The sequence below is a fragment of the Trichosurus vulpecula genome, chromosome 4, assembly GCF_011100635.1.
Source record: "Trichosurus vulpecula isolate mTriVul1 chromosome 4, mTriVul1.pri, whole genome shotgun sequence".
Taxonomy (NCBI): domain Eukaryota; kingdom Metazoa; phylum Chordata; class Mammalia; order Diprotodontia; family Phalangeridae; genus Trichosurus; species Trichosurus vulpecula.
Genome location: NC_050576.1, coordinates 218,335,058 through 218,361,673, shown reverse-complemented (window position 1 = coordinate 218,361,673; position 26,616 = coordinate 218,335,058). Strand labels below are relative to the sequence as shown.

The 26,616-nt window shown below is 37.1% G+C and overlaps 1 protein-coding gene across 1 annotated transcript in view; it reads left to right on the top strand.

The window, feature by feature from the left end:
• CCDC40 (coiled-coil domain containing 40) overlaps positions 1–21,356 on the top strand; it is a 96,338-nt gene extending 74,982 nt beyond the window's left edge. The window contains exons 19-20 of the mRNA XM_036756363.1: positions 12,632–12,790; positions 21,018–21,356. Of these exons, the coding sequence (XP_036612258.1) occupies positions 12,632–12,790; positions 21,018–21,266 (408 nt within the window). The 3' untranslated portion in view covers positions 21,267–21,356. The remainder of the gene's footprint in view (positions 1–12,631; positions 12,791–21,017) is intronic.
• The last annotated feature ends 5,260 nt before the right edge of the window (positions 21,357–26,616 follow it).

Sequence of the window (26,616 nt, the reverse complement as noted above, 5' to 3'; positions counted from 1 at the left end):
ACTGGAAATAATGCTAAGCTTCACTAATAATCAGAGATCCAAATTAAAACAGCTTTGATATATACTACCTCATATCCTACAAATTGCCAAAAATTAGTAAAAGTGCTTTGGGAGGGTTTGGAGGAAAGGTATTTTCATTCATTTTTGGTTTAGTTGCAAAGTGGTATAATTTTTTTAGAAAGCAAGCTGGCAAGATGCAAGAAAAGTTTGTTGTCATTGTTTTAGTCATATCCAACTCTTTGTGACCCCATTTGGGATTTTCTTGGCAAAGAAACTGGAGTAGTTTGACAGTTCCTTCTCCAGCTCATTTTACAGATGAGGAAACTGAGGCAAACAGGGTTAAGTGACTTGCCCAAGGTCACACAGCTCGTAAGTGTGAAGTGTCTGAGGCTGGTTTCACCTCGGGTCCTCCTGACTCCAGGGCAGGTGCTCTATCCCCTGCGCCACCTAGAGGCCCCACTACCCAACCCTTTTAGAAAGCAATCTGGCAAGATGCAAGAAGTTATAAAAGTAATAATAGCCATGAATCCCATTAAAGTTTAATTCTATTAAAGTAATCATATCCATTAATTCCATTGTTGGTAATAGTTCTTGAGAACAGACCCTGAAATCTGAAATAGTTTTAGAAAGAAATGTATTTGGTCATTTGGTAGAGGAAAATGAGCCAATAAGGAGGTGTGGCTCTGAAAGGTTTACTATATATATGGGATTTAGGCAAGGGTGCCCAGCACAGGAAGTACAGGGACCACACAAGCCAAAACACAGAGGAACCCCAAACACAAGCTTGGGTGGTCGCATTTTAAGTCCTAGGTATGGAAAACCAAAACAAGAATGATTTGGGTAAATCCAGGACCTGGAGGATATCGTGTAGCATTCCTAGAGAGTTACTGGGGTCAGGCAACATTCTGGGTGTCGCCCTTAATCACATTTCAACAGTATGATAATTTTTCCAAACAATATAATAAATAATTTCGCCTAGAAATTCCTCTTTTGGGGCTTTCCCAAGCCCAACGTTCTCATATTAGTGAAAGCATAATTACAGATACAAAAGGCTGGGTTAAAGTATCAAAGAGAGTTCATTAAACCAACATGAATCAGTGGAAGTGTCCTCCTTGTTGTCCATCTTGTCTAAAGCTTGATCTAGTTCATTTAGGGAGAGGTAGAGGCCACTTTAGTGACAAAGTTTTCCCAATGTCTCATTGGGGGATCAATCTGAGTTAAGTTCCAGGAGTTGTAAGTCAGGGGATTTAAACTTAAAATAGAAAACAAAGTGTACTGTGGCCATGAGTATCACAAAAACCGTAATCCCATGTTTCTTTCAATATCATAAAAGTTGAACATAGTTAAGTAGAGTCAAACCTTGCTAAACAGACTCCATGGGTAAACCAAGTTAGGTTACAGATTAAACTACATCACAGGGTTCACAATGGATTGATTGAAAGGGGGAGATTTACATATCATCAAGGTAACCAAGAAAACTCAGTGTCAGGGAACTCCTCTCTTACGCAGTTAGCTCGGGAGCTTCAAATTTCCCTCTGCTTCTACCTGAGGAACATCAAACAATTAACATTAGCATTCCATAAGTCGGATTTTGGTAAAGTGAGGTTACTATAAACAGAAGACTTTTAATTAACCAAAAAATCGCAGAAGGAATGGCCTTGATCCCCAAATAATAAATAAAAAGGAATTAAGGCACACCCCTCTTCCGGGCAAACATAAAAACCATGAAACACAAAACCAAGTAATACAAGAATGATCATATATATTAATAGTATCAAGTCTCCTTGTAGCCCACTCCCAACATCTCTTTAATCAGCACATTTCATCTTGAGTCACAGAGGTCCCATGTGTTTGTCTGGTTCCTGGAAACATCTTCCCTTGGGAATTCTGGAACAGGCCCTGTTCTCAGGGACTCCTCTTAGTAGATCCGCTTCTTTGACGTCAAGTCACTTGCAGAAATTCCCCGGGTAATTCTGCTACAATCTTCCAGGAAAGAGACTCGATAGGATTTTGTACGACATCCTAAATTTGGAAATTTTTGGAAATAGTTATTGGAAAATTAGTTCATGTGGTAAAAACCAGCTCCAACCTTAGAGCGAATCCTGTTACCAACAGAGCTATAAGAAAAGCATCACACTGTTGTCCTTGCTTACTTGTTTAGTCACGTTCTTCATGACCCCATTATGGGGTTTCCCTGGCAAAGATAATGGAGGGGTTTGCCATTTCCTTCTCCAGTGGATTAAGGCAAACAGACGTTAAGTGACTTGCTTGGAGTCACACAGCTATTAAGTGTGCGAGGCTGGATTTGAATTTAGGTCTTCCGACTCCAGGCCCAGGGTTCTATCCATGAGCCACCTAGCTCCCAAATTAGAAATCCATAATTCACCTCAAAGTTTAGAGAATTTCAGGGGTTTTTTTCCTTAATAGTATTTTTTTTTCCAATTACTTGTAAAGATAGTTTTCAACATTCATTTTTGTAAAATTCTGAGTTCCAAATTTTTCTCCCTTCCCTCCCTCCCTCCCTCCATTCCCTCTGCCCTCCCTAAGACAGCAAGCAATCTCATATAGGTTATACATGTACAATCATGTTAAACATATTTCTACATTAGTCATGTTGTGAAAGAAGAATCAGAATAAAAGGGAAAAACCACAAGAAAGAAAAAACAAAAAAAAAGTGAAAATAGTATGCTTCAATCTGCATTCAGACTCCATAGTTCTTTCTCTAGATGTGGTTAGCATTTTCCATCACTAGTCTTTTGGAATCATCTTGAATATTGAGAAGAGCTAAGTCTGTCATTGTTAATCATCACACAAAGTTGCTGCTACTGTTCTCCTGGTTCTGCTCACTTCACTCAGCATCAGTTCATAGAAATCTTTCCAGGTTTTTCTGAAATCCCCTGCTCATTTCTTCTAGCACAACAGCATTCCATTACATTCATGTATCACAACTTGTTCTGCCATACCCCAATTGATGGGCATCCCCTCAATTTCCCATTCTTTGCCACCACAAAAAGAGCTACTATAAATATTTTTGTACATGTGGGTCCTTTTCCCTTTTTTATGATCTCTTTGGGATACAGACCTAGTAGTGGTATTGTTAGATCAAAAGAATTTCAGTTTTTACATGCCACTTGTTCTTTCTATTTTCACTTAACCCCTGTACCTGATATGGACAATGCCATTGACAGACTAAAGGAAGAATCTTAAAAAGGCTGAAAAATGATGGCTACTATAAACCTCCAGACTAACAGATCTCTATTTTGCCTATAAACCCCTAAGGCAGAAATGAAATCTTTGAATGTAAGATCCATTGTTACTAAGTTGGCTCAAAGCTGTAACTTCAATACATATTATTTATTAATGGGTACAATTTCATAATTTTCACAACCGATGGCCAAACAATATCAGATAAAACTCACTTTTTACTACAAGCAAACTTGTAAGTCCTCCCGCTTTGGCTGGGAGTGGTCCTAGCTTCTCATACTTCAAAATTAGAACTTTACAATATACTGTCAGAAAGTCTGATAAGATTTTATGACCCTGCCCAAGTAGAAAGTCCCAACAACTTCACAGATAACGGCAACTTAAAAGGTCTTTGTTACTTCCCCTGCCCCGAATAGTAAGTTATTATTATCAATTTTAAAGCAAAATATAGCCAGTTAAATACTTAAAAGTTTTCAAACATTGTGAGCTCATTCACATAGCTCAATAAATAATCTAACAGCTCCAGATTAAAAAAAGAAGTCACTTCTCTCATGAAACAATTGCAACACTCTCTGGGTATCAGTTTTCAAGTTAAGAGCGTTTCTTATACAATGGTTTGCCAAAATTTACAATACAAGAAAAATTAGCAGCCTAATAATAACATTAAACAATATTACGGATTTTAAAAGCATAACCCAAAACTCTTTGTCAGACAAATCATATCAATTCATTTGAATGCATTTCTGAATCCTTTCATACAGAAAAATCACCATTTATCAATTTGGCTTTCTATACCAATCATATTAAAAAATCAGTATAGCGTGATTACGGTTACTATAATAATAGCTAATGTTTGTAAAGTGCTTACCATGTGCTAGGCACTTTACAGTTTATTTCCCTGGATCCTTAGAATGCTGACGCTATTATTATTTTACAGATGAGGGAACTGAGGCAAACAGGTAAAGTAACTTGCTTAAAGTCACAGAGCTAATAAATTTCTGAGACCACATTAGAACTCAGGTTTTCTTGATCCATGTAATTTCCAAGCATATTGACTTAATGCCAAATATCAAATGTATTTTGCATTAAGTTCTGATTTACCACAATTATCCTAATAAGAGAACACATCTCACTGTAGATGAGACCACGTTATAAGTTGGTTTTAGGGCAAATTTCAACCAAATCAAATCTGGATTTATAATTGCAGATGGAAAGATTCAAAATCTCAATTTTCCCAAGGGCCATTCACTGCCAGCACCTTAAATTTTAGAGCCCACTGCTTTCAGTTAGCTCACTTTCAAAGATTCATAGTGATAGTTTGATATTTCCACCCCCCTCATTTTGGAGTTCACGAGGCTCTGAGGATTGGGATATGCCCTTCTAATGGTCCTTCAAGGACACATTTTTAGTATGCGTACTCAAATAATTTCATACTACAAATTTTGTTTCCATTTGGTAAATGTTATAACCTGATAGAATATTGTCTGTATGAAATGCTAATAGGCACTCCCTGCAAAAGTTTCACAAATCCATCTTATCTCAGTGGAATAAAAAAAACCTTCTCAAACTTCTTTCCAAAACTCTAAACCCTTGATTTTCAAACCCTCCAATTCACATTAACTTTCCATCAATTGTCCGTCTATCTCTACTTAATTAAACTTTCTCTCTTACAATTTTTTTTTCCTTTTAGTGGACTTTGATTACATCCTACCATCTTTGAAACTAACCTTTCATTTTCCACTCTGATTTCTCACTTCTCTTTACCTTAGCTATTTTTCTTAAGTCCATCTCATCTTATTTCCCAATCATATTCTAATCTAACTTTCCACTGAATCTCTCCTGTGCAGATTTCCTTTTACAATACTAATTAATTGCTATACTTTTACTTCAGGAGTTGCATAGTCTATTTCAATTTAGGTGACTTTGCTACTAGTTTACCTTAAAAATTAAATTCTATTGAATCAATCTAGCTTCAGTTCTGCTTATTCTCTAGTAGGTGAAATTGCCTTCAACTAGAACAATACATCTATCACCCTCCAGGAAGTAGAGTGTGAAGTATGTGCTGTTTGCATCTTAATCCCAGTTGCAAACCTTGAAAAACCCACCAAGATATTATCATAATAAGAAATATACAGTAAAAATATTACATTTCAGTAACAAATTTTAGTTTGTAATTAGTTTATAATGCCATACATTTCTACAAACCGGGAAAAAAAGATTTCCTTCCTTTTCGTGACTGTTCTTATCTCTACAATCTCGAAGCTGGACAGCGTTGTGAAGGCAGAGAGGAAAAAAATCTCCTAATATTCCTCCATATCTCCCACTGAAAGTCTAAACAAAATGTCAGAGTTAGTTCCTGATCAATTTTATAGATAGCTGGGAGAGCTGTTTTAAGACTTCATTAGTTTTCCCTACCCTTTTAAACTCCTTTTCTGTATAGTCTTAGAGCAGGTTTTTTATGGGTGAAGAGGTGGCCCCCTTCAAAATTCTACTTTTAAACAAGACCTTGTATGTACTAGAGAATTTCTGAAATAGAAGCCCCAATCAAAACCCACCTCACGCCTGCCAAATTCAAATTTACCTCACTAACCTGGGGCTATCCTAAGTGAATGAGTGTATAACTAATGCCCATGTTCACAAGGATATCTAGGGAAAGTTGAGGAGAAAGATAGGAAGAAAAAAAAGGGGGGGAAAGTTCTGCCAAATGACCTCCAGTGTAATTTTAACCAAATTTTTAGTTTTTAGCAGCTACTTGCTGAGCAAGGGATGGCTCATGAGGGAGGCCTGGGCAAATTCTTTTTTTTTTTTTTTTTGGCAGGGCAATTGGGGTTAAGTGACTTGCCCAAGATCACACAGCTAGTACTTGTATCAAGTGTCTGAGGCTGCGTTTGAACTCAGGTCCTCCTGACTCCAGGGCTGATGCTATACTCACTGTGCCACCTAGCTGCCCCCTGGCCTGGGCAAATTCTAATCTCACCTGAGTCTTTCCATGGGCTAAATCCAAGTATAATCCCTTAATTTTCTGGACACTAAGAGTTGGGGCCAGACTGTGTCCAACTTGAATCCAAGGACACTTACCCAGTTCTCTTTCTGTTTTATGTGATCCTGATTACACATGCTCAAACCTAGAATCACAGAGATGCAGCTTGGGTTTAGTTTATTTAGGCGACCACCAGGGAATCCCACTACTACTACCATTTTGTTGTTCATGAGAACAAACTCCAAAATCTGAAACAGTTTTAGAAAGAAATTTATTAGGTCATTTGGTAGAGGAAAATGAGCCAGTAGGGAGGTGACTCCTTCTTGTCCAGGCTCTGTAAGGTTTACGTTATATGGGATTTAGGCAAGGGTGCCCAGCATAGGAAATACAGGGATCACATAAGCCAAAACACAGAGGAACTCCAAACACAAGCTTAGGTGGACCCATCACAAGTCCTGGGTGTGATAGCCCCAAACAAGAATGATTTGGGGAAACCCAAAATACCTTGTAGCCATCTCCAGTATTCCTAGAGTTACCATCTAGTGAGATTCTGGTTGTGGACAACCTTTAATCACATAATGTTGGATTTCAACAGTATGATTTTTCCAAACAATATATTAAATCATTTTTCTTACAGAATATACTCTGAAAGTGTTATTTTTTAAAGATTATTTGCCCAAAGATATTTACAGCAATTGTAATTGGAAAAAAACCTAAGTAATCTAAATATCCAGCAATGGAAAATGGTTAAATAGATTGTGGTAAATGGAGTAGAATGCAGGAACTCGGATTCAGGCTTCAGCTCTGACATCAGCTACTTGTGGTGTTAGGCAAATCACCTTTCTGGAAACTCCGTTTCCTCATCAATAAAATGAAGAGATTCAACTAGATGTTTGTTGAGATGCCTCTGTAACTAACACTCTATGATCCTATAAGTGAGGGGCTTAAGGGATTTGAAAATGTCCGAGGTAAACCTTCAACTGTGATGTCACAGCAAGTAAAGTGAGTCACTCAGTATCATGTTCAGTACTCAGATTAATAAGAAATTATACTACACACACACACACACACACACACACATATTATATCAAACAGCTGTTTGGAGGACTGTTGACTGATAAAGAGATCTCAATCAAGTGTCCTACTTCAACAAAAGAGGTCTAAGTCTTGATTACTTTTTTAAAAAAACATTTTATTTAATTAATTTATTTTAACATTCTTTTCTTTTTAAATTTTGAGCTCCAAATTCTCTCCGTCCTTCCCACACCCACTGAGAAGGCAGGCAATATGATATCAATTATACTTGTGAAATTATGCGAAACATATTTCCATATTAGACATATTTCAAAAAGAAGAAAGAAAAATAAAGAGAGAAAATTATACCTAAGTTTGCACTCAGAATTCGTCAGTTCTCTTTCTGGAGGTGGGTAGCATTCTTTTCATCACAGGTCCTCTGGAATTGTCTTGGATCATTGTCTTGATCAGAGCAGCCGCATCTTTCACAGCTGTTCATCATTACAACATTGCTGTTACTGTGCACAATAAGCTCCCATTTCTTCTCACTCCACTTTGTATCAGTTCATATACATCTCACCATGTTTTTCTGAAACCACTCTGCTCAATCATTTCTTATAGCACAATAGTACTCCATCACAATCATATGCCACAACTTGTTCAGCCATTCCCCAATTGATGAGCATCCCCTCAATTTCTAATTCTTTGCAACCACAAAAAGAGTTGCCATAAATATTTTTGTACATATAGAACCTTTTCTTTTTTCTTTGATCTCTTTGGGACAAAGACCTAGTAGTGGTATTGCTAAGTCAAAGTATATGCACAGTTTTATAGCCCTTTGAGCATAATCCTTGTATACTCTTATGAAAATACTTCCAGAAAGTTCTAGAAATTGCCTCACCCTAGAGAGTTTACATTAATGTTACAGATCAAGAACAGAATGTTTCTCAAAGAGAAAGAGAAAACAAGTTAAAAGTGTAATTTGTGATGTTAGATTATAACAGTAAAGTTTCAAGGACTTCTATGATAAGATAAAGATATTGCAAATCATAACTATTCAGTCCACGGTACCCTTATGAGAACAGATTTCATTTTGTCTAGTTGTTTAAAAAGAATATTGTCTGCTATCTTGCTACGTATCCCATTATTTGCACAGAGGCTCTTTTGATAAGAAACTAGTAGTTTTAAAAAAATGTAACAGCCTAATAAATTTTGGCTGAAGTTTATACATTACTTAATTTCAATTATCTATAAATTTAAGACCCTAAGATTTTGCTTTCATAATCCATGACTTTGTGCCATTTGGGTACGATAGAATTTCAAACTTCAGTAGGCACTAGCTTTTTAATTTTACTGCCTTCCTCAACTCTCTCTCTACTTTAATCCATTCTTCATTCAACCACTAAAGTGATTTTCTGATCATGGCACCACCACTCCACCTCACCCATCACTCAATAAACTCCAGTGGCTTCCTATTGCCCCCAAGAGCAAATACAAAACATCTGGCATTCAAAATCCTTCATAACTAAGCCCCTTCCTACCTTTCTTATTCCCCTTTAGGCAGCTAGGTAGGCTCTGTGGATAGAAGGTTCAGCTTGGAGTCAGGGCAAACAGTTCAGCTCTGACCTCAGACACTTGCTAGTTGTGTGATCTTGGGCAAGTCACTTAATGTCTCGTGGCCTCAGTCTCCTCACCAGTGTTGTTGCTGAGTCATTTTAGTTGTGTCCAACTCTTCAAGACTGCATTTGGGGTTTTCTTGGCAAAGATACTGGAGAGGTTTGCTGTTTCCTTCTCCATTTTACAGATGAGGGATCTGAGGCATTTTTCTCTGAGGCTTTGCTTGCTAATGTTTTCAAGTTGTTGTCTTCTTCTGTTTGTGTCTTGAACTTCTCTGTCACCATAGTAGCTCTTTGTGGTGGAGTTCTTTTTTTTGTTTGTTTGCTCATTCTTCTAGCCTACTTCTTGACTTTGGACTTTATGTTAGAGTTGGGCTCTATTTACCTCTGGGGAGGTTGTGATGTCTGGCCTGAGTCTTTTTATGACTTTCTGCTGTTTTCATAACTCAGTCTGGATGCCTGAAAGTTGTCAGTGCTTCCATTGTAGTGTTATCCGGGGAGAGGTTTGTTCATTGCCTAGTATGAATTCTGAAAGTTCCTGATCCAGATTTGGGTCTGGTGGGTTGTAGGGCTGAAAATTTCAGTAGACTGCTATTGGACTCATTTACTCTTAGCCTGCTGGGAGTTTCTATAGCTTCAAAGTGACTGAACTTCTTGACTCCCCTTTGGTGTTGGTTTTCCTGACCTGATTATTCTTCTGCTGGCTTTATGTGGGGGGTTAAAGATTAGAAATTAGTCTATTCCTCTACTAGAGCTCAGAGCCACACAACTTAATTTTTGGAACTTATTCCTTGCTCTGTATACAGCTAGGACCTCTGGGACATGACTGCTCCTCTCCACACTGAGTAATGGGTGACAGAGCTGCCGGCTGGCACAACTCCCTGTTCTCAGTGCTGTTTCAGGACTCCCTTGTGACCCCATTGCTTCCAGCCTTGGTGTTTAGTCTTACTTTCCTTACTATCCTTGGGTGCTAGAATGTTCCCAGAACACTGCCTTTGCTATCTCTGCTGTTGCTGCTGCTGTGCCGCTCTCCTGACCAGCACCACCTCAGCTTTGGATGACCTCTCTGTTTCCTAAGATGCTATAAGGCTGGAAAAATGACTCATTGTGACTTTTTCTTGGCTTTCCCAATCAGAATTTGGTATAGCATGTTTTCTAGATTGCTGTGGAAGAGTTGGGTGAACTGGGCAAAAATGCTTGCTCTCACTCCACCATCTTGACTCCTCCACCTCTCAGTAACTTTTCTAATAAGCTTATCAATCTCTACAATTTCATTTCAAATCTGTCTCTGTCCTCTAGACCACTGCCAATCAAACACCAAGTACCTATTAAGTATCTTCTATCTGCCAGATATGGTGCTAGGTGCTGTAAATACAAAAGCAAAAATGAAACTGTCACTTCCCTCTCTAGTAGTTTTCACTCTATTAAAGAAATAACTGCATGTAGAAGTGTAAATAAAGATGTACTATATGTGTGTCATACATACACATGTATGTACACACACACGCGTATGCTCATGCATATGTATATGTATATATAGTGAATACAAAGTAATTTCCAGGGGAGGCACTAGCAGCTAAGGCCATCAGGAAAAGTCTTACATCAGAGGTATGCTTCTAAGAGAGAGAGGTGACAGCATGTGGATTATAAGAGGCAACCTGTACAAAGGGGAAGGAATAAACATTTATACAGTGCCTGCTATGTGCCAAGAATGTTTCACAAATATTTATCTTATTTTATCCTCACAAAATCTTGTGAGGCAGGTGTTCTTATTGTCCCTATTTTATAATTGGGGAAACTGAGGCAGACAGACATTAAATGACTTGCCCAGGGTTGCACAGCTAGTAAGTATCTAAGGCCAGATTTGAACTCAGGAAGATGAATCTTCCTTACTCCAGGCCTGGTACTCCATCCATTGTGCTCCTTAGTCGCCCCGCTCCTAGGTTCCTACTGAATAAAATTCATGCCTACTGAATAAAATTCCAAATTCCTCTGTCTGGCATTCAAAGTCCCCAAAGCAAACACCAATCCACCTCTTCAGGTTTCTCTCTTATTAATTATTTTAATTTATTATTTAATATTTATTTAAATATTTATAATATTTATTATTTTAATATTAATTATTTCCACCTGCTCCACTTTATACCTATCCAGCCCAACTTGACAGTTCTGCCCTTTGAACATATATTACAATCTCCCGACCCTGTTCCTTTGCTCATGCTCTTGCCTATGCCTGGAATGCCCCCTCTCCTCACTCTTTAAAGTCCTTCTCAAATGCTACTTCTTTCTCTCATAATGAATTTTTCTCCTTTAACCTCATATAGCTTTTTATTTAGCAAGTCTCTATTGCATTTATATTATGTATTATACTTAGTCATATAATAAGCATTTATTAAGCACCTGTTATGTGCCAGGTACTGTGCTAAGTCCTGGGGATACAAAGAAAGGGGGAAAAAAGACAATTCCAGCTCTCAGTAGTTAACTATGTTGAAATCTCATTCTCCTCCTAGATTGTAGATTCCATAAGGGTAGGGATGGTGTCTTAATAACAACTGACATTTCTGCAGTATCTTAAGTTTTGCAAAGTACTTTATGTTATTTCATTTAATCCCCACAACAACTTTATGAGGTAAGAACTAAATGTTCTATTAGTCCCATTTTAAAGTGAAGAAATTGAGTATAGAGTATATTTAAGTAACCTGTCCCAAAATAACACAATCAATGTCAGAGATAGGATTTTAGCCCAGAGTAACTTCCGGTCCAAATGCTCTGTCTGCTACATCACACTATTACTCTTTTCTAACTATATCTCCCCCATCACCTAGTACCTAGTCCTCTGAACACATGTTGAATTGATTGAATGAAGAGCTTGCAGTGTTTCCCTATGGCAAGTCCAGACTCCTCTTAGTTTTAAAGGTTTTCCATGATCTGACCTCACTCTACTGTCCATCTAACCCTCTTTCTTATTTCTCTACAACATTACTCTGTCCAAGTCAATCCAGTTTTCTTGTTATTCTCCATGTCATGTCTATTTCTGCTGCCATGGTTTTGCCAAGACAAGTGACATTTATATGGCGCTTCAAGGTTTGGAAGGCGCTTTCTTTATCTCATGCCATTATCTCATTTGATCCTAACCACAATCCTAAGAAATACATCAGGTTATTGTATAATTCCCATTTTACAGATTAAGAAACAGATTTAGTCCACAGAACTCCTCCCTATCCCTTAAGGTAGTGGTGTTAAACTCAAATAGAAATGGGGCTACTAAACCACACACAAGGTTCCTTTTAAGCTGCATTTTGACTTAGAAAACCACGTATTAACATCATCTCTATTCTATTTTTTTATTTTATTAAATATTTCCCAAGTACATTTTAATCTGGTTTGGCCACACTCAGAGAGTGTTGTGATTCATGTGTTTGACAACCTCTGTCTTGAGGTTTATCCCAAGTCCTCCAACAAGCCTTCTCCAACTTACAAGGAAATCTCTTTCCTTTGAGGTTTCCATTGTATTTAGAATTTGCACTATATGGAACAATATTATACTTGTTCCCTCATTCTTTCATTTTTAAATTTTGTCTCTCTAGGAGATAAGGGCTATCGTATACATCCTTTGTATCCCTCCCAGTGCCTAGAATTTTACATTCCCATCAAGGTCATCACATGCTGTCAGGCACACATTATATACTTAATATTTAATATAGGTAATTGATTTATTGACCAATTATTGTGTGACTTTCATATAACTGCTAAGTCAGGAGCTAAGAGAATATCTTTGTCCATAGTTTTCATCTCAGAATTCATTTTCTTTTCATAGTTCACTGAAGACTGCAACCAAAGCATCTCCGAGATGGAAGAAACTCAAAAATGTCTAAATGAGTCTCTTGTACAAAAGCAGGAAAAGCTTACCAACCTGCAGAAAGAGGCTGACCAACTTGACACCACTATCAGTACGCTCACGGAACTTAAGAGACAGGTAAATAGATTCTTTTGTTCAGTCAAAGAGATTAACACAGGTTAGCAGAACCCAAAACAAATCCTGCTATGGCGAGAGCACAAGTTCTGTACTTCAGGCTATTAACGCTACCAGGTACTACACTGCTATGGGCTTTTATTTGATGATAACATCTTACTAGATAAATTAAGTCCCCTCACTATGGCAGTTAGACTGAGGACCCTATGTATGACTTCTAAGAATTTTAAAATGACAAGGGATTCAATTAGTTTCTCTCCCTCATTTGAATTACTCCATTTAACTCAGTGCCCCATAATTTAGGGAAGGAAAAAAGAAAAACAATCCACAGTGAGATTTGCACTTCCAAATGAGCTGACTGAGGCCTCAAGACCAAATCTGCACCCAGACTAGGGTGATGATGTGACAGCTTCCTAAGATGGCTTTGTAACTTTCCCTTTCATACATATAGTGCCCCCTCTGAGTTCTGTCTCCCAACTTGCACTTGCCAATACTCTTTGGGTACACCTCCTAAAACTGTAGCTTATGGTCCCATGAATACATTTCCCTTTACTCCAGTTAGCCAGAGGACACAATTAACTCAAGGCAAGGCATCGAAGTGGCGTGCTACAGCAGCAATACCAAGCATTTCTTTCAAAAACTGGTGTTTTCCCCACAAATATGCATAGATCTAGAAGCTGGAACTGAGACTCTGCTCTGTTTCTGGTATCTGAGCTACACTATTGTTACTTGCTTCTTTTCTCACTTTTAGGAAAGTTAGATACTATAGACCTCTAGATAATATTGAATGGGAATAGAAAGGACCATACCCATTTTTAAGCTGTGTGTAGCATCTTTAAAAAAAAAACTGACCATGTGTTAGGGCATAAGAACCTCACGTAAATGTAGAAAAGCAGAAATATTAAATGCTTCCTTTTTGGCTCAGAATGAAATAAAAATTACATAGATTAAAAAGTAATTGGAAACTAAATAATCCAATCCTATAGAACGAATGGGTCAAAGAATAAATCAAAGAAATGATCAATAATTTCATTAAAGATAATGACAATAAGATAACATGCCAAAATTTGTAGGATGCAGCCAAAGCAATATTTAGGGGAAATTTTATATCTCTATATTCTTATGTCAAAAAAAGAAAAAAGATAAAGAACAAATCAACAAATTGTCCATGAAATAAAAAAAACCTAGAAAAACAACAAATTTAAAATCCCCATTTAAATACCACATAGAAATTTTTAAAAATCAAAGGAAAGAGTAATAAAAGTGAAAATTTTTAAAATTGAACTAATAAAACTAGGAGCTAATTTTATGACAAAAACAATAAAACAGATCAACCATTAGCTAATTTAATTTTTAAAAAGAAAGAAGAAAACCAACAAAAATTAAAAGAGTGAATACACAATCAATAAAGATGAAGTTAAAACAATTATTAGGAGCTATTTTGCCCAACTTTATGCCAATAAAACCATTTAAATTAAGTGGATGAATATTTATAAAAATTTAAATTGCCCAGATTAGCAGAGAGGAAAAAGAATATTTAAATAACCCTATCTTAGAAAAAGAAATTGAACAAGCCACAAATGAGCTACCTAGGAAAAAAATACATGATGGATTTACATGTGAATTTTTACCAAACATTTAAAGAACAATTAATTCCTATGTAAACTGTTTTTACAAAAGGCAAAGAAGGATTCCTACCAAATTCTTTTTACAACACAAATATAGTGCTGATACCTAAATCAGGAAGAGAAAGAACAGAATGAAAACTATAGACTGATTTCCCTAATGAATACTGATGCAAAAATTTTAAATTCTAGTCAAATTCTAATCAAAATTTTAAATTTTAGTCAAACAATAACTTTAGCAAAGATGCAGGATATAAAAAAAATCACACAAATCATCAGCATTTCTATATATTTCTCTATATTACCAAGATAGAGAAATTTCATTCAAAATAACAAGTATAAAATATTTGGGAGTCTACTTGCCAAGACACACACAGGAACTATATGAACACAGTTAAAAAAAATACTATTCACAAACAGCTGGAGAAATATTAACTGCATATGGGTAGGCCAAGCCAGTATAATAAAAATGACAATACTACCTAAGTTAATTTATTTACTTCATGCCATACTAATCAAATTACCAAAGAATTAATTTATAGAGCTAGAAAAAATAATAACAAAATACATCTGTAGGAACAAAAGCTCAAGAATATCAAGGGAATCAGTGAAAAAAATATTAGAAGGAAGGGGGCTTAGCGTACCACATCTAAAATTATACTATAAATCTGTAATCATCAAAACAGTCTGGAACTGGATGAGAAACAGAGTAGTTGATCAATGGAACGGACTACATACGCAATGTGTAGAAGCAAATGAGCATAGTAACTTAGTGTTTGATAAGCCCACATATCCAGGATACTGGGGCAAGAACTCACTATTTGACAAAAACTACTGGGAAAACTGGAAAGCAGTCTAGCGAAAACTAGGCATAGACCAACATCTCACACTGCATACCAAGATCAGCTTAAAATGGGTCCATGATTTAGACATACAGGGTGACATCATAAGTAAATTGGGGGATCACATTAAAAATTAATTGTCAGACCTATGGATAGGGGAAGAATTCATAACCAACAAGAGATAGAGAGCATCAAAAGGGTGTGTAATGGATAATTTTGATTACAGGAAATTAAAGAGCTTTTGCACAAGCAAAACCAATGCAGCCCAAATTAGAAGGAAAGCAGAAAACTGAGGGGAAATGTTATATACCAAGTTTCTCTGATAAAGATCTCATTTCTCAAATATATTAAGAACTGAGCCCAATTTATAAAAATATGAGCCATTCCCTAATTGATAAATGATCAAAGGATATGAAGGCAGTTTTCAGAAGAAGAAAGCAAAGCTAGCAAATATCATAGCAAAAATTTCTCTGAATCACTACTGATTAGAGAAATGCTAATTAAAACAACTCTGAGATTGTTTTACATTTGGCACCCATCAGATTGGCTAAGATGACAGAAAAAGAAATTGACCAATGCTGGAGGGATGTGGAAAAATAGGTACACTAATACACTGTTGGTGAAGATGTGAATAAGTCCATTCTGTAGAAGAATTCTGAACTATGCCTCATGGGCTATAAAACTAAATGTACACTTTAACCCAGTAATATTGCTACTAGGTCTATACCCCGGAGAGATTAGAGAAAAAGGAAAAGGACCCGTATGTATGAAAATATTTTTAGTGATGTCAAAGAATTGTAAATCAAAGGGATACTCATCAATTGGAGAATAGCTGAACAAGTTGTGGTATATGATTGTGATGGAATACTGTTGTACTGTAAAAAATTTATGATGGGGATGCCTGAAGAAAAACACAGGAAGATTTATATGAACTTATATGAAGTGAAGTGAACAGAACTAGGAGAATAATGTATACAGTAACAGGTATATTGCAATGATAATCAACTGTGACTCTGATCAGTTCAACAATCCACAACAATTTCAACGGACTCGTGCTGAAAAATGCTATTTACCTTCAGATAGAGAACTGACTCTGAGTATGGATTGAAACATATTTTTTTCTTTATTTTTATTGCCTTTTTTCCCACAGCAAGGCCAATGTAAAAATAGGGGAGGAGGGTAGAGGAATGCAACCACTCGGCATCTAAGAGGTATAAAACATTACATCCTGTAATTTTAAACAGGCTGAGTAAACTCAGCCTATCCAGGGATCTCTGTTCAATTCCCCACTATGTGCAACAAGAGTCCCATATCTGATAATGTATTATGGATGTTTCCTCCTTTTCAGGGGTTCTAGGATAGTGATTGGTAGGGAACAAATATATTAATAGATAATTTCTACTTTTAGATCTATTCTTTGGGGTCATTGAGTGTTGTATGATGGCTGAAAAAGGGATGAGATTCATAGGTTTGAAATGTTCAACCATCTAATCGTAGTCAACTAACAAGAGGGAGATGGTGGAGTAGCAGCAGGAAGAAGTATAGCTGAGCTCTCCTCCAAGACTCCTCCAAACAGATCTACAAAATGCACCAGACTGAACCCTGATTAAAAAAAAAAACAAGAAAAAGTCACAGTGAGTCATTTTTTTCAGGCTAGGTCGGCACGAGGAGACAGACAGAGAAGTCTACAGACATTAAGGACAGGGTCTGGTCAAGAGCATGCCTTCCCAGGGGAGCATTCCAAGCAAGGGAGAGGCTGTGCCCCTGGATAAGAGGAGCTCCCAGAAACATACTAGGGAACCTCAATGGGAACAGGTGGCAATTGGCAGCTTTATCACCAATACTGTGTCACAGATCCAGGGTGCACTGAGGAGGGGACCTGAGCTCAATGGTGGTAATCCATAGTGGTTACAGACCTTAGACTAGAGAAGAGCAAGTTCAGAAGCAAGCAGCTGCAGTGTGGCTCTGATTCCAGGAACAAGCAGAGTCTTAGTTCCAGCTTCTTGCCCATCTGAAGTCTGCAAATGAATAACAAGATGAAATTAACAGGCCAAAGGGAACATCCTGCAGTTCTGTCACTCTGAAACAGCAGAGCTTCCCAGCTGGCTGATAGTAGCTGAGTCTAGCAGTAGTATACTGTTACTTAGACCTAAACCCTGATTAGAAACTTGAAGAGCTCAGACTATTTTGCCTTGGATCAAAACACTTTGAGAGTACTAAAAGCTTACAGGTCCCCAGCCCAACCTGTCCCTGAGATCCTGGAATAGCAAAACTCTCAGTGCCTCAAGAAAACACAAAATTTTCCCTCTGTAACATAAAGTCCAAAGTCAAGAAGTGATCTGAAAAAATGAACAAAAAAAAGAACCCCACCAAAAAAAGCTTTTTATGGTGACAGGAATGCTCAAGTCACAAACGAAGAAGAAAATGACTCCAGCAAAGCCTTAAACACACACACACACACACACACACACACACCTTGAGCATAAATCCAACTAAAATTCCCAGAGGAAAGCAAGAGTTTTCTTTTAAAAAATTAAAAATATTTTTTATAAATGAAATGAGAGTGTTAAAGGAAAAAATCAGAAAAGTACTTAGAACTATGGAAGAAAAGAACTGGAAAGGGTTTAAATGAGGTACAAAATCTTGCCCAAGCAACAAACTCCCTGAAAATAAGAATGGACTTAATAGAAGCCATTGACTCCACTGGTTACATCCTGGAAAAAAAAAATCAAAATGAAAATTCCCAGCCAAAATTCATAACTCCCAGGTTAAGGAAAAATATTACAAGCAGTCAGGAAAAAAAGAATTCAAGTACCAAGGAGCTGCATTCAGGGTCACACACAATTTATGAGCCATCACCATCAAGGAGCAGAAAGCTTGGAATACAATATTTCAGAAGGCAAAGGACATAGGTTTACAATCAAGAATACAGAGGGAAAAACTTGAATCTTTAGTGAAATAGAGGATTTCCCAAGCATTATTCATGAAATGACCAAAGCTCCATAGAGTTTCTGAAGTTCAAACACAGGAGTTAAGAGAAATATCAAAAAGGTAAATATGAATGATCATAAGGGACTTAACAAAGATGAACTGCTTACATTCAAATATGGGGAGATGACTCTGAACCCTATCATCATCAGGGTCATAAAGAGAGTCTAGTTAGACAAGGTCTGGGAATAGTTCTGTTATGTCTTGATGATCTTAAGAGAAGAATGGAAAGAGAAGAGAAGATGACCAGGGGGTCCTAGGGTGTTTATACTAGGGAATAAAGAGAAATGAATGTTAGAAAATTATCTCACAGTAAGTAGATATCTATACAAACAAGGAGGAACAGGTGAGAGGAACAACTGACACTTTAACCTCATTCATCTGGTTAAAGGAATGAACAAATACACAAACAGGTGAGTACAGAAATAGATTTCACTCAGGGAAATGGGAGGGAAAGGGGAAAAGAATAAAGGGAATTAGAGGGAAGATAAATAAAAGAAAGGATTAGGCCTAAGCAAAACAAACTCTAAGGATGTACAAAAAATATTTTTAGCTCTTTTTGAAGTAGCAAAGAATGAGTCCTGAAGAGGTAACCATCAGCTGGGGAATGGCTGAACAATTTATGTTACATAAATGTGATGGAATACTATTGTGCTGTAAGAATAGATGAAGGGGGTGGTTTCAGAGAAACCTGAGAAGAGTTGAATGAATTGATCCAGAGTAAAGGGAAGAGAACCAAAAGAACATTTTACCAAGAGAACAATGACAATAATAATAAAGACAACTTTAAAAGAATTAGGAACTCTGATCATGGTAAAGACCATGATTCCAGAGGACTAGTGCTGAAACAAGCTACCCAACTCTTTACAGAGAGGTGAAGGACTCAGAGTGCATAATGAGGCATATATTTTTTTTGGACATGACCAACATAGAAATCTATTTTGTTTAACTATACATGTTTGTAATGGGTTTTGTTTTCCTTTCATTATATATTGGTGGAGGGGGGAAGTGAGGATAGAAAATGTTGATTGAAAAAATACATGATTTAAAAAAATATTTAGGTCAGGGAAAAAAAAAACTAGTAGGGGATTTAGAGGGACTTCTCTATCACCCCAGGTGCTATGAGACCATTAGGATGCAAATGGATACTTATCTTTGAATTATATAATTAGAGATGGAGGGATAGATGTCCTCAGCTGAGTTTAGGAATTAAAAGCAAAAGAAAGTGAGAAGGAATTAGAATTATACCAGTATTGGAATAGTAGCCAATTAAAATGGGCATGGATCTTCCCAGAGAGTTCTGCCTCTGTGTTATACAGCCAATATCAGGAGGCCATTATTTTCACAACTGAGTAGAATACACAAAGATTTGAACAAAAGGGGAAAAGACCTTAATTATTAGTATATTTGTATCTATGTTTTCAAGCAAGTGATATCAATGCTTTTTTATTTCCAGAAGAAGGATCATACCTGCAGTTATAAAATTTTCAGGAGCAAACATCTTCATATATAGCATAAAAAAGTTCATAGAAACCACAAGCCAGAGACTATAAAATGAATCATGGCAGGTCCTACAACACTAAAAATGCAATTTTAATTGCCTCATTTTTGGTTCCTTGTTGAAAAGCTGCCCTCTCCCACTCCAATCTTCCCCTGGCTTTCACCGTGATCTTCTTTTTAAGCTGTGTGTTTCAAGAACAAAGTTTCCCTTCTGGAACGAATACAACAAATTTCTCCAGTCAGCAAATTGCAGTTTGTCCTCTTGGAGGAGCTGTAATATCCTTCTTAGACTTTTTCATTTGATCACTCCAACTCCCCGTGGCTAGTGAAGCTTCAACCTTGTTTGAACCTAATGTTGGTGAATCTATGGTGAATCTATAGTTCTGCTCTGCTCTGGAACAGATGGCTTCATTTTGTCCTATGATCACAAAGGCACCCCTATCCGTTGGTCAGCTTTCATGAAAGCACATGGTCTTGAAGAGAACGGGCCAAGAGACAGTCACTAAATCACTAACATCACTGCAAATTGATCCATGCTATTTAAAAAAAAAAATACATCCCAAAGATTGGTCAGTAGCTATTTATCTTTATGTAAGAAAAAAACAGTAATTACCATTATGCAGAAATCAGCTATTACCTATTCTCCCCTCTCTTTCCATATCCCTTCAAATGTTAATAGATTCATAAAGATAAGCATGATGACTTCAAGGAAATTTTTAATTTTATTATTGTGATTTCACCCCCCACACACACTGATATAGACTGAAATACTGGTGATCCCTGGGTGGTGAGATTTTATCACTGGGCCATAGTGGGAGCATTTCCAGAGTTAGCATAGCCTTTAGGAACCCAGCTTCACCATCATATCAAAATGAGACATCAGCATAGTAGTTGTAAAAGGAAGTTGAAATGAAAATGGGAAAAAAATTCAAAGTGCCATTTTAATCTCTAATATTTACACAGAAGTATATTTTCTATGGGTCTCATGCTAAGTCTGGCTTTTGCCTTCTTTCCTCTGCCACTTTGTTCACTCTATGTATTGGATTTCATTGAATCAGATCTGAACCTGTAATAGGATATATTCCTCTTCTATTTATGACAATAAGACAAGATGCCCTTGGTTAATTAATCTGTGGGAACATTTCATTATATATCTTTGTCTAAAGATTCCATTTTTCAGTGATGCCTCCGTTAGTTACTGAGTCTTCTCATGTTTATCATTTGCTGAGGTATTTTATTTTACTTATAATCTAATATCTCTCTTTTCTTTCTAAGAACTTCACAGAACTCGTAATGCTTCAGAACCGTGTTAAGCATCTCCAGGCTGCAAAGGAAGGAAAATATGTATGCCTGTTCCGATCTAAACAATCTCTGCAGAATGAAAGGCAGAAACATGAAGCCCGAATGAACCTCATATGCAGCATTCTCGACCATGTTAAAAAAGAATATCCCCATTTCCAAGCAGCACTCCAAAAGCTCAACCAGGCAGTGTCAGCCAAGCCAGATTTACATCTGCCTTCTTAGAAGACAGGGTGGGCTACATCTCCTGAAGCCAGCATGTCAGAGAGGAAATCTGTGAATTTTAACTAAACAGAACCACATTTTAACCGTTTCTCTGTAAACGAGGACTACATTTGCATAGTGAGGGTATTTTAAGAAAAATGACAAGGCCAATAGAGCAAGATTTTAAAATACCTCTATAATACCCTGGATTTTTTTTTCTAATAAATTCTACTCCTAATCTTTAAAAAAACCAAAAAACCTCTAAAAAAGCCTTAGTTAGTAATCTATGAATTTTTTACTTTTTTGATTCCAAATATCTATTCCCTGAATACAAACCAAAATGTCCAAGTTATAAAAATTAAAATAAAGGAAATGATAGTTCCATTTATTTAGAGGGTTCTATACTCTACATCAGAACAATCCCAAGGAAATTTATCCCTTTGTCATCACAGATGTTAGAAGCTTACAGCATGAAGGAGAAAGGAATAACAAGTCTTGACAGCAAAGATCCTTTAAAGAAACTATATCTTTTGCTGATCCAACTTTCTTTAAAATATTGAAAAACATGGGCTTTATTAATGTTTTTGAGAACTAAGACAATGATTTTTACTCCTTGGAGGCCCATATAACAATTCTGAGAAATCCTTTCTTTCCACTGATGGGAGTTCCCACAGGCACTGAAACTATGCAAAATAAAAAAGGTCCTCAGTCATATCAAGCTTATACATTAAATTATAATTAAACATATAGTGACTACTTAATGAATACAGATGAAAACTAAAATAATATTATACGTAGTCTTTACATTAGGAATATTTGTTGAATTTTACCACAAATTCCCATTAATTTTCCCCACATCAAAAGCTATGATGTTTTTCTCCCCTTCTCTCAATTTCTAATCGCCCACTACTCTGAACCCTGTGTAGCACAAAGAGAAAATGCTGTAAGATATTTTCCTTAAAACTCTTTTCAGTAGCAAAATAAAAAATTAATGTAGGATTTGCCTTTCGTTTTTGTCATTTTCAGAAGCAGCCAATCAATAAGCATTTTAAAATACATATGCCAGGCACTATGCTTGGTGCTGAGTGTATAAGAAGAAGGATAGCATTTATGTAGTACCTACTATGTGTCAGATATAGTGCTAAGCCTCTTACAAATGTTACTTCATTTGATCCCCATAACAACCTGAGGGGGTCAGTTAAGTGACCCAGGGTCACAGAGCTAATAAATATCTGAAGCTAGATTTGAACTCAGGTCTTCATGATCAGGCCCAGCACTCTGTCAACTGTGTTGCCTATCACAAAATTATTTCACAGAAATGAAATACTTCCTATCCTCAATTCTATCAGTGGAGACATGTACATACATAGGTACATACAATATATCTATTCCGTAAATGTACGTACAATATACTGAGGTGGGGGGTAAGAAATAACAGCTGAGTGATCAGGAGGGGCTTCATATACAAGGCAGGTTTTGAGCTGCACCTTAAAAGAAACCTGTAGAAGGTACGTGAGGCAGGCCAGTTTGCCTTTACCACAGAATACATGAAATGTTTGAGTGGGAACAGAGGTTGAAATCAAGTTGCGAAGGATATTAAATTCCAAACACAAGAGTTTATATATGATCTTGGAGATGATAGGGAGCAGGGGAGTGACTTGGTTAGATACTGGCTTCAGTAAAATCATTTTGGCAGCAGTTTGGGGGAATGATTAGAAAAGGGAGACTTGAGGCAAGAAAACCAATTAGATTTTTTCCAGTTGGTCCAGACAAGAGATGATGAGGGTTTGAACCAGAAAAGAGGCTGAGTAAAGAGAAGGGGGAGGATGCAAGAGATATTGTACACAAAAGAATCAACATGGATCAACTGAATTTCACAACTGATTGGATATGAGGAGTGGGGGAGAGTAAGGAGTTGAGGACTCCAGGCTCACGCTGCTCAGTGTCTAGGTAGGATATTTACAAAAGAAATAGGAAGTCTGTAAAGAGACGTGAGTTTGAGGGGGAAAATGAGTTTTGTTAGGGACATGTTGAATTTGAGATGTCTGATGAGGGCACAGTCTCTAGGAACCCCTTGAACCCTTGAACTCTCCTTGAATCTTGCCACTCGACCTGGCCTTGGCCTGAGGCTATAACCATTAAGCCCAAATGCCTACCTTGCCCAGTCCTCTATTGTCCAGCTGTTTCCCACCCTTAATCCTGTTTCCCATCCTTAATCCTGATCAAAATATCTATACCCTAGCTCTGTTACCCTAGCCCTTTATGGTCTGTCATTTCCATATAGCCTTCAGCTATTTTCCCCCACCCTGGAGTCTGACCTCATCCTTAAGTCCCTCCCTAGACCCCTCTTCTGGTCACCCCAGACCACCCCTCAATCCCGCCCACAACCTTTGTGTATATAATCTCCATCTTGCCTCCATGAGGTTGGTCAGAACCAATCTAGCTCAGATGGGTCTGGCCCTTTTTCCTTACAGGCGTTGCAAGGGGTGGGATCTCTCGGGGCAGGCTTATTTGGCTAACTCTTAATAAACTTTATCCCTTCCCTTGGCTGAGAAGGCTTGAGTCGAATTCTTTCGGCAGGACCCGGCGTGTTGGTACTTTGGGGTGTCGAGCACCTCTCACCCCAAACCCTCATCATGTCTATTACATCCAGTTTGAAATACTCAGTAGGTGGACTTCTGGGGGTGGAGCCAAGATGGTGGATTAGAGAAGCAGCCAAGCTCTCCCAATATTCCCCTCCGAACAATTTTAAAATAATGCCTCAAATAGAGTTCTGGAACAGCAAATCCAACAAAAGATCTGAGTGAAACATTCTTCCAGCCCAAGAAAACCTAGGAGGTCAAAGAGATCTGTCATATGGGGATGGAGGCTGGTCTAGAGTCCATGTAGATGAAACATCGGTGGTGGGATTAGGTGGAGGTGACAAAAGCAGCAGCACTTTTGGGAACTCTTAAGCCAAAGATAATAAGAGGACCTGGAAACTGGTAAGAGATTACAAGGGACCCATGTGCTAGCACTGGACACTGGAACAGATTGTTTGGCAGCTCCATTATCTATACCCACTTCTGCATTACAGTTAGAAAGATTCAAAATAGAAAGAGGGTGAGAAAGTGAACTGATTATGTCAGGATGATGTTAAAAAAATGGATAAGTGAGAAGGAGGGATGCCCTGGAAAAGGGGAAAGAAAGAAGAAAAATGGGAAAATTATCTCACATAAAAGAGGTACAAGGAAAAGTTTTTATTTATAGTGGACAGGGAAATGGTTGAAGAGCAGGCAATGCTTGAACTTCACGTATAAATTGATTCAAAGGGGGAAAATATATATACATACTCAAATGGTAATAGAAATCTATCTTACCCAATATGGAAGTAGGAGGGGAAGGGAATAAGGGAATAAGTAGGTAATAAAATGTAGGGCAGAGAAAAGAAGGCAGTGGTCAGAAGCAAAACAGAGTTGAGAGGAGGGACAGGATAAAAAGAGAGAGAGAAGTATAAACAGAAGAAAACAAGATGGAGGGAAATGCACACTTAGTAATCATAACTATGAACGTGAATGATATGAACTCACCCATAAAACAGAAGCAGATAGCAGAAAGGATTAGAAACCAGAATCCAACAGTATGTCATTTACAAGAAAAATGCTTGAAAGAAAGAGACACGCAGAATTAAAGTAAGAGGCTAGAGCAGAATCTGTTATAGTTCAGCTGAAGTAAAAAAGGCAGGGATAGCAGTCAGGATCTCAGACAAAAACGAAAGCAAAAATAGACCTAATTAAAAGTGATAAACAGAGAAACTACAACTTGATAAAGGGAACCACAGACAATGAAGATTAAAAGTTAATTATAAACCAAAAAATCTAATCACAAAGAATGAGTGGGTTAAAGAACAAATCATAGTAACGATAATTTCATTTAAGAGAATAACAATAATGAGACAACATTCCAAAATTTGTAGGGTACAGTCAAAGTAGTGTAATACAAGGAAAATCAGGAACCCCTGAGAAACCCCTAGCTACTGACAAGCACCCCCAGAAAGAATGGACTCAGATATCTTTGGCATTTAGCAAACCCCCTGGGACTCCATGACTCCACCAAGGAATGTCAATAGATAGGACCATCCCACTGAAGGATAACCTGGCAGACCCTTTCTAGCAGATATCCCTGGGGCTCCGTGACTCCACCAAGGAATGTAAATGAGATTATCCCATTAGTACGATAACCTGACTGAATCTTTTGATCAGCCAGGACCTTTGTTCCTGTTCCCCCCCACTCTGTACCCCCATATCCTATATAAGCCAAGCCATCACCCCAACACATTGCTATTGATTTGTGGTGCTGTACCCCAATGGCCGCCGGCTAATAAATTCTCCACTTAAAACTTATACTCTGTGGTGTGTCTCGCTCACTTCTGGTACAACATTTGTACTTAGGGGAAATGTTATATCTCTAAATTCATACATCAATAAAAGAGAGAAAGAGAAAGTCAATGAATTGGGCATACAACTAGACAAAACTAGAAAAAGAACACATTTTAAATTCCCAACTAAACACCAAAATGGAAATCCTAAAAATCAAAGGAGAAATAAATCAATTTTAAAGTAAAAAAAAAATTGAACTAATAAAACTAGGACCTGGTTTTATGAAAAAGCCAATAAAAGAAATAAACCATTGGTTTGATTTAAAAAAAAGAAAGAAAATCAGAATACCAGTTTCAAAAATGAAAAGGGTGAATGCACCATCAATGAAGATGAAATTAAAGCAATTATTAGGAGTTATTTTCCCCAATTATATGCTAGTAAAACTGACAATGTAAGTAAACTTGATGAATATTTTATATGAACAAACATATAAGCTGCCTAGATTAACAGAAGAAGAAATAAAATACTTAAATAACCTTATCTTAGAGAAAGAAATTGAACAAGTCATCCAGCCCCCTAGGAAAAAATCCCCACACCAGATAGAGTTACAGATGTATTCTACCAAACATTTAAGAAACGATTAATACCAAAACTGTATAAGCTATTTGAAAAAACTGGTTAAAAAAAAGGAGTCCTACTAACTCCTTTTATGACACAAATACAGATTTGATAACTAAACCACAGAGAGGAAAAACAGACAAGGAAAACTATAGACCAATTTCCAATATTGATGCAAAAATTTTCAATAAAATACCAGCAAGGAGAGCACAGCAATATATTACAAAGAGCATACACTATGACAGGGTGGGATTTATACTAGAAATACAAAGCTGGTTCAATATTAGGAAAACTATAAGTATAATTGACCATATCAATAACAATAATCATATGATTTTATGAATTAAAGCAGAAAAAGCCTTTGACAAAATACAATACCCATTCCCATTAAAAAC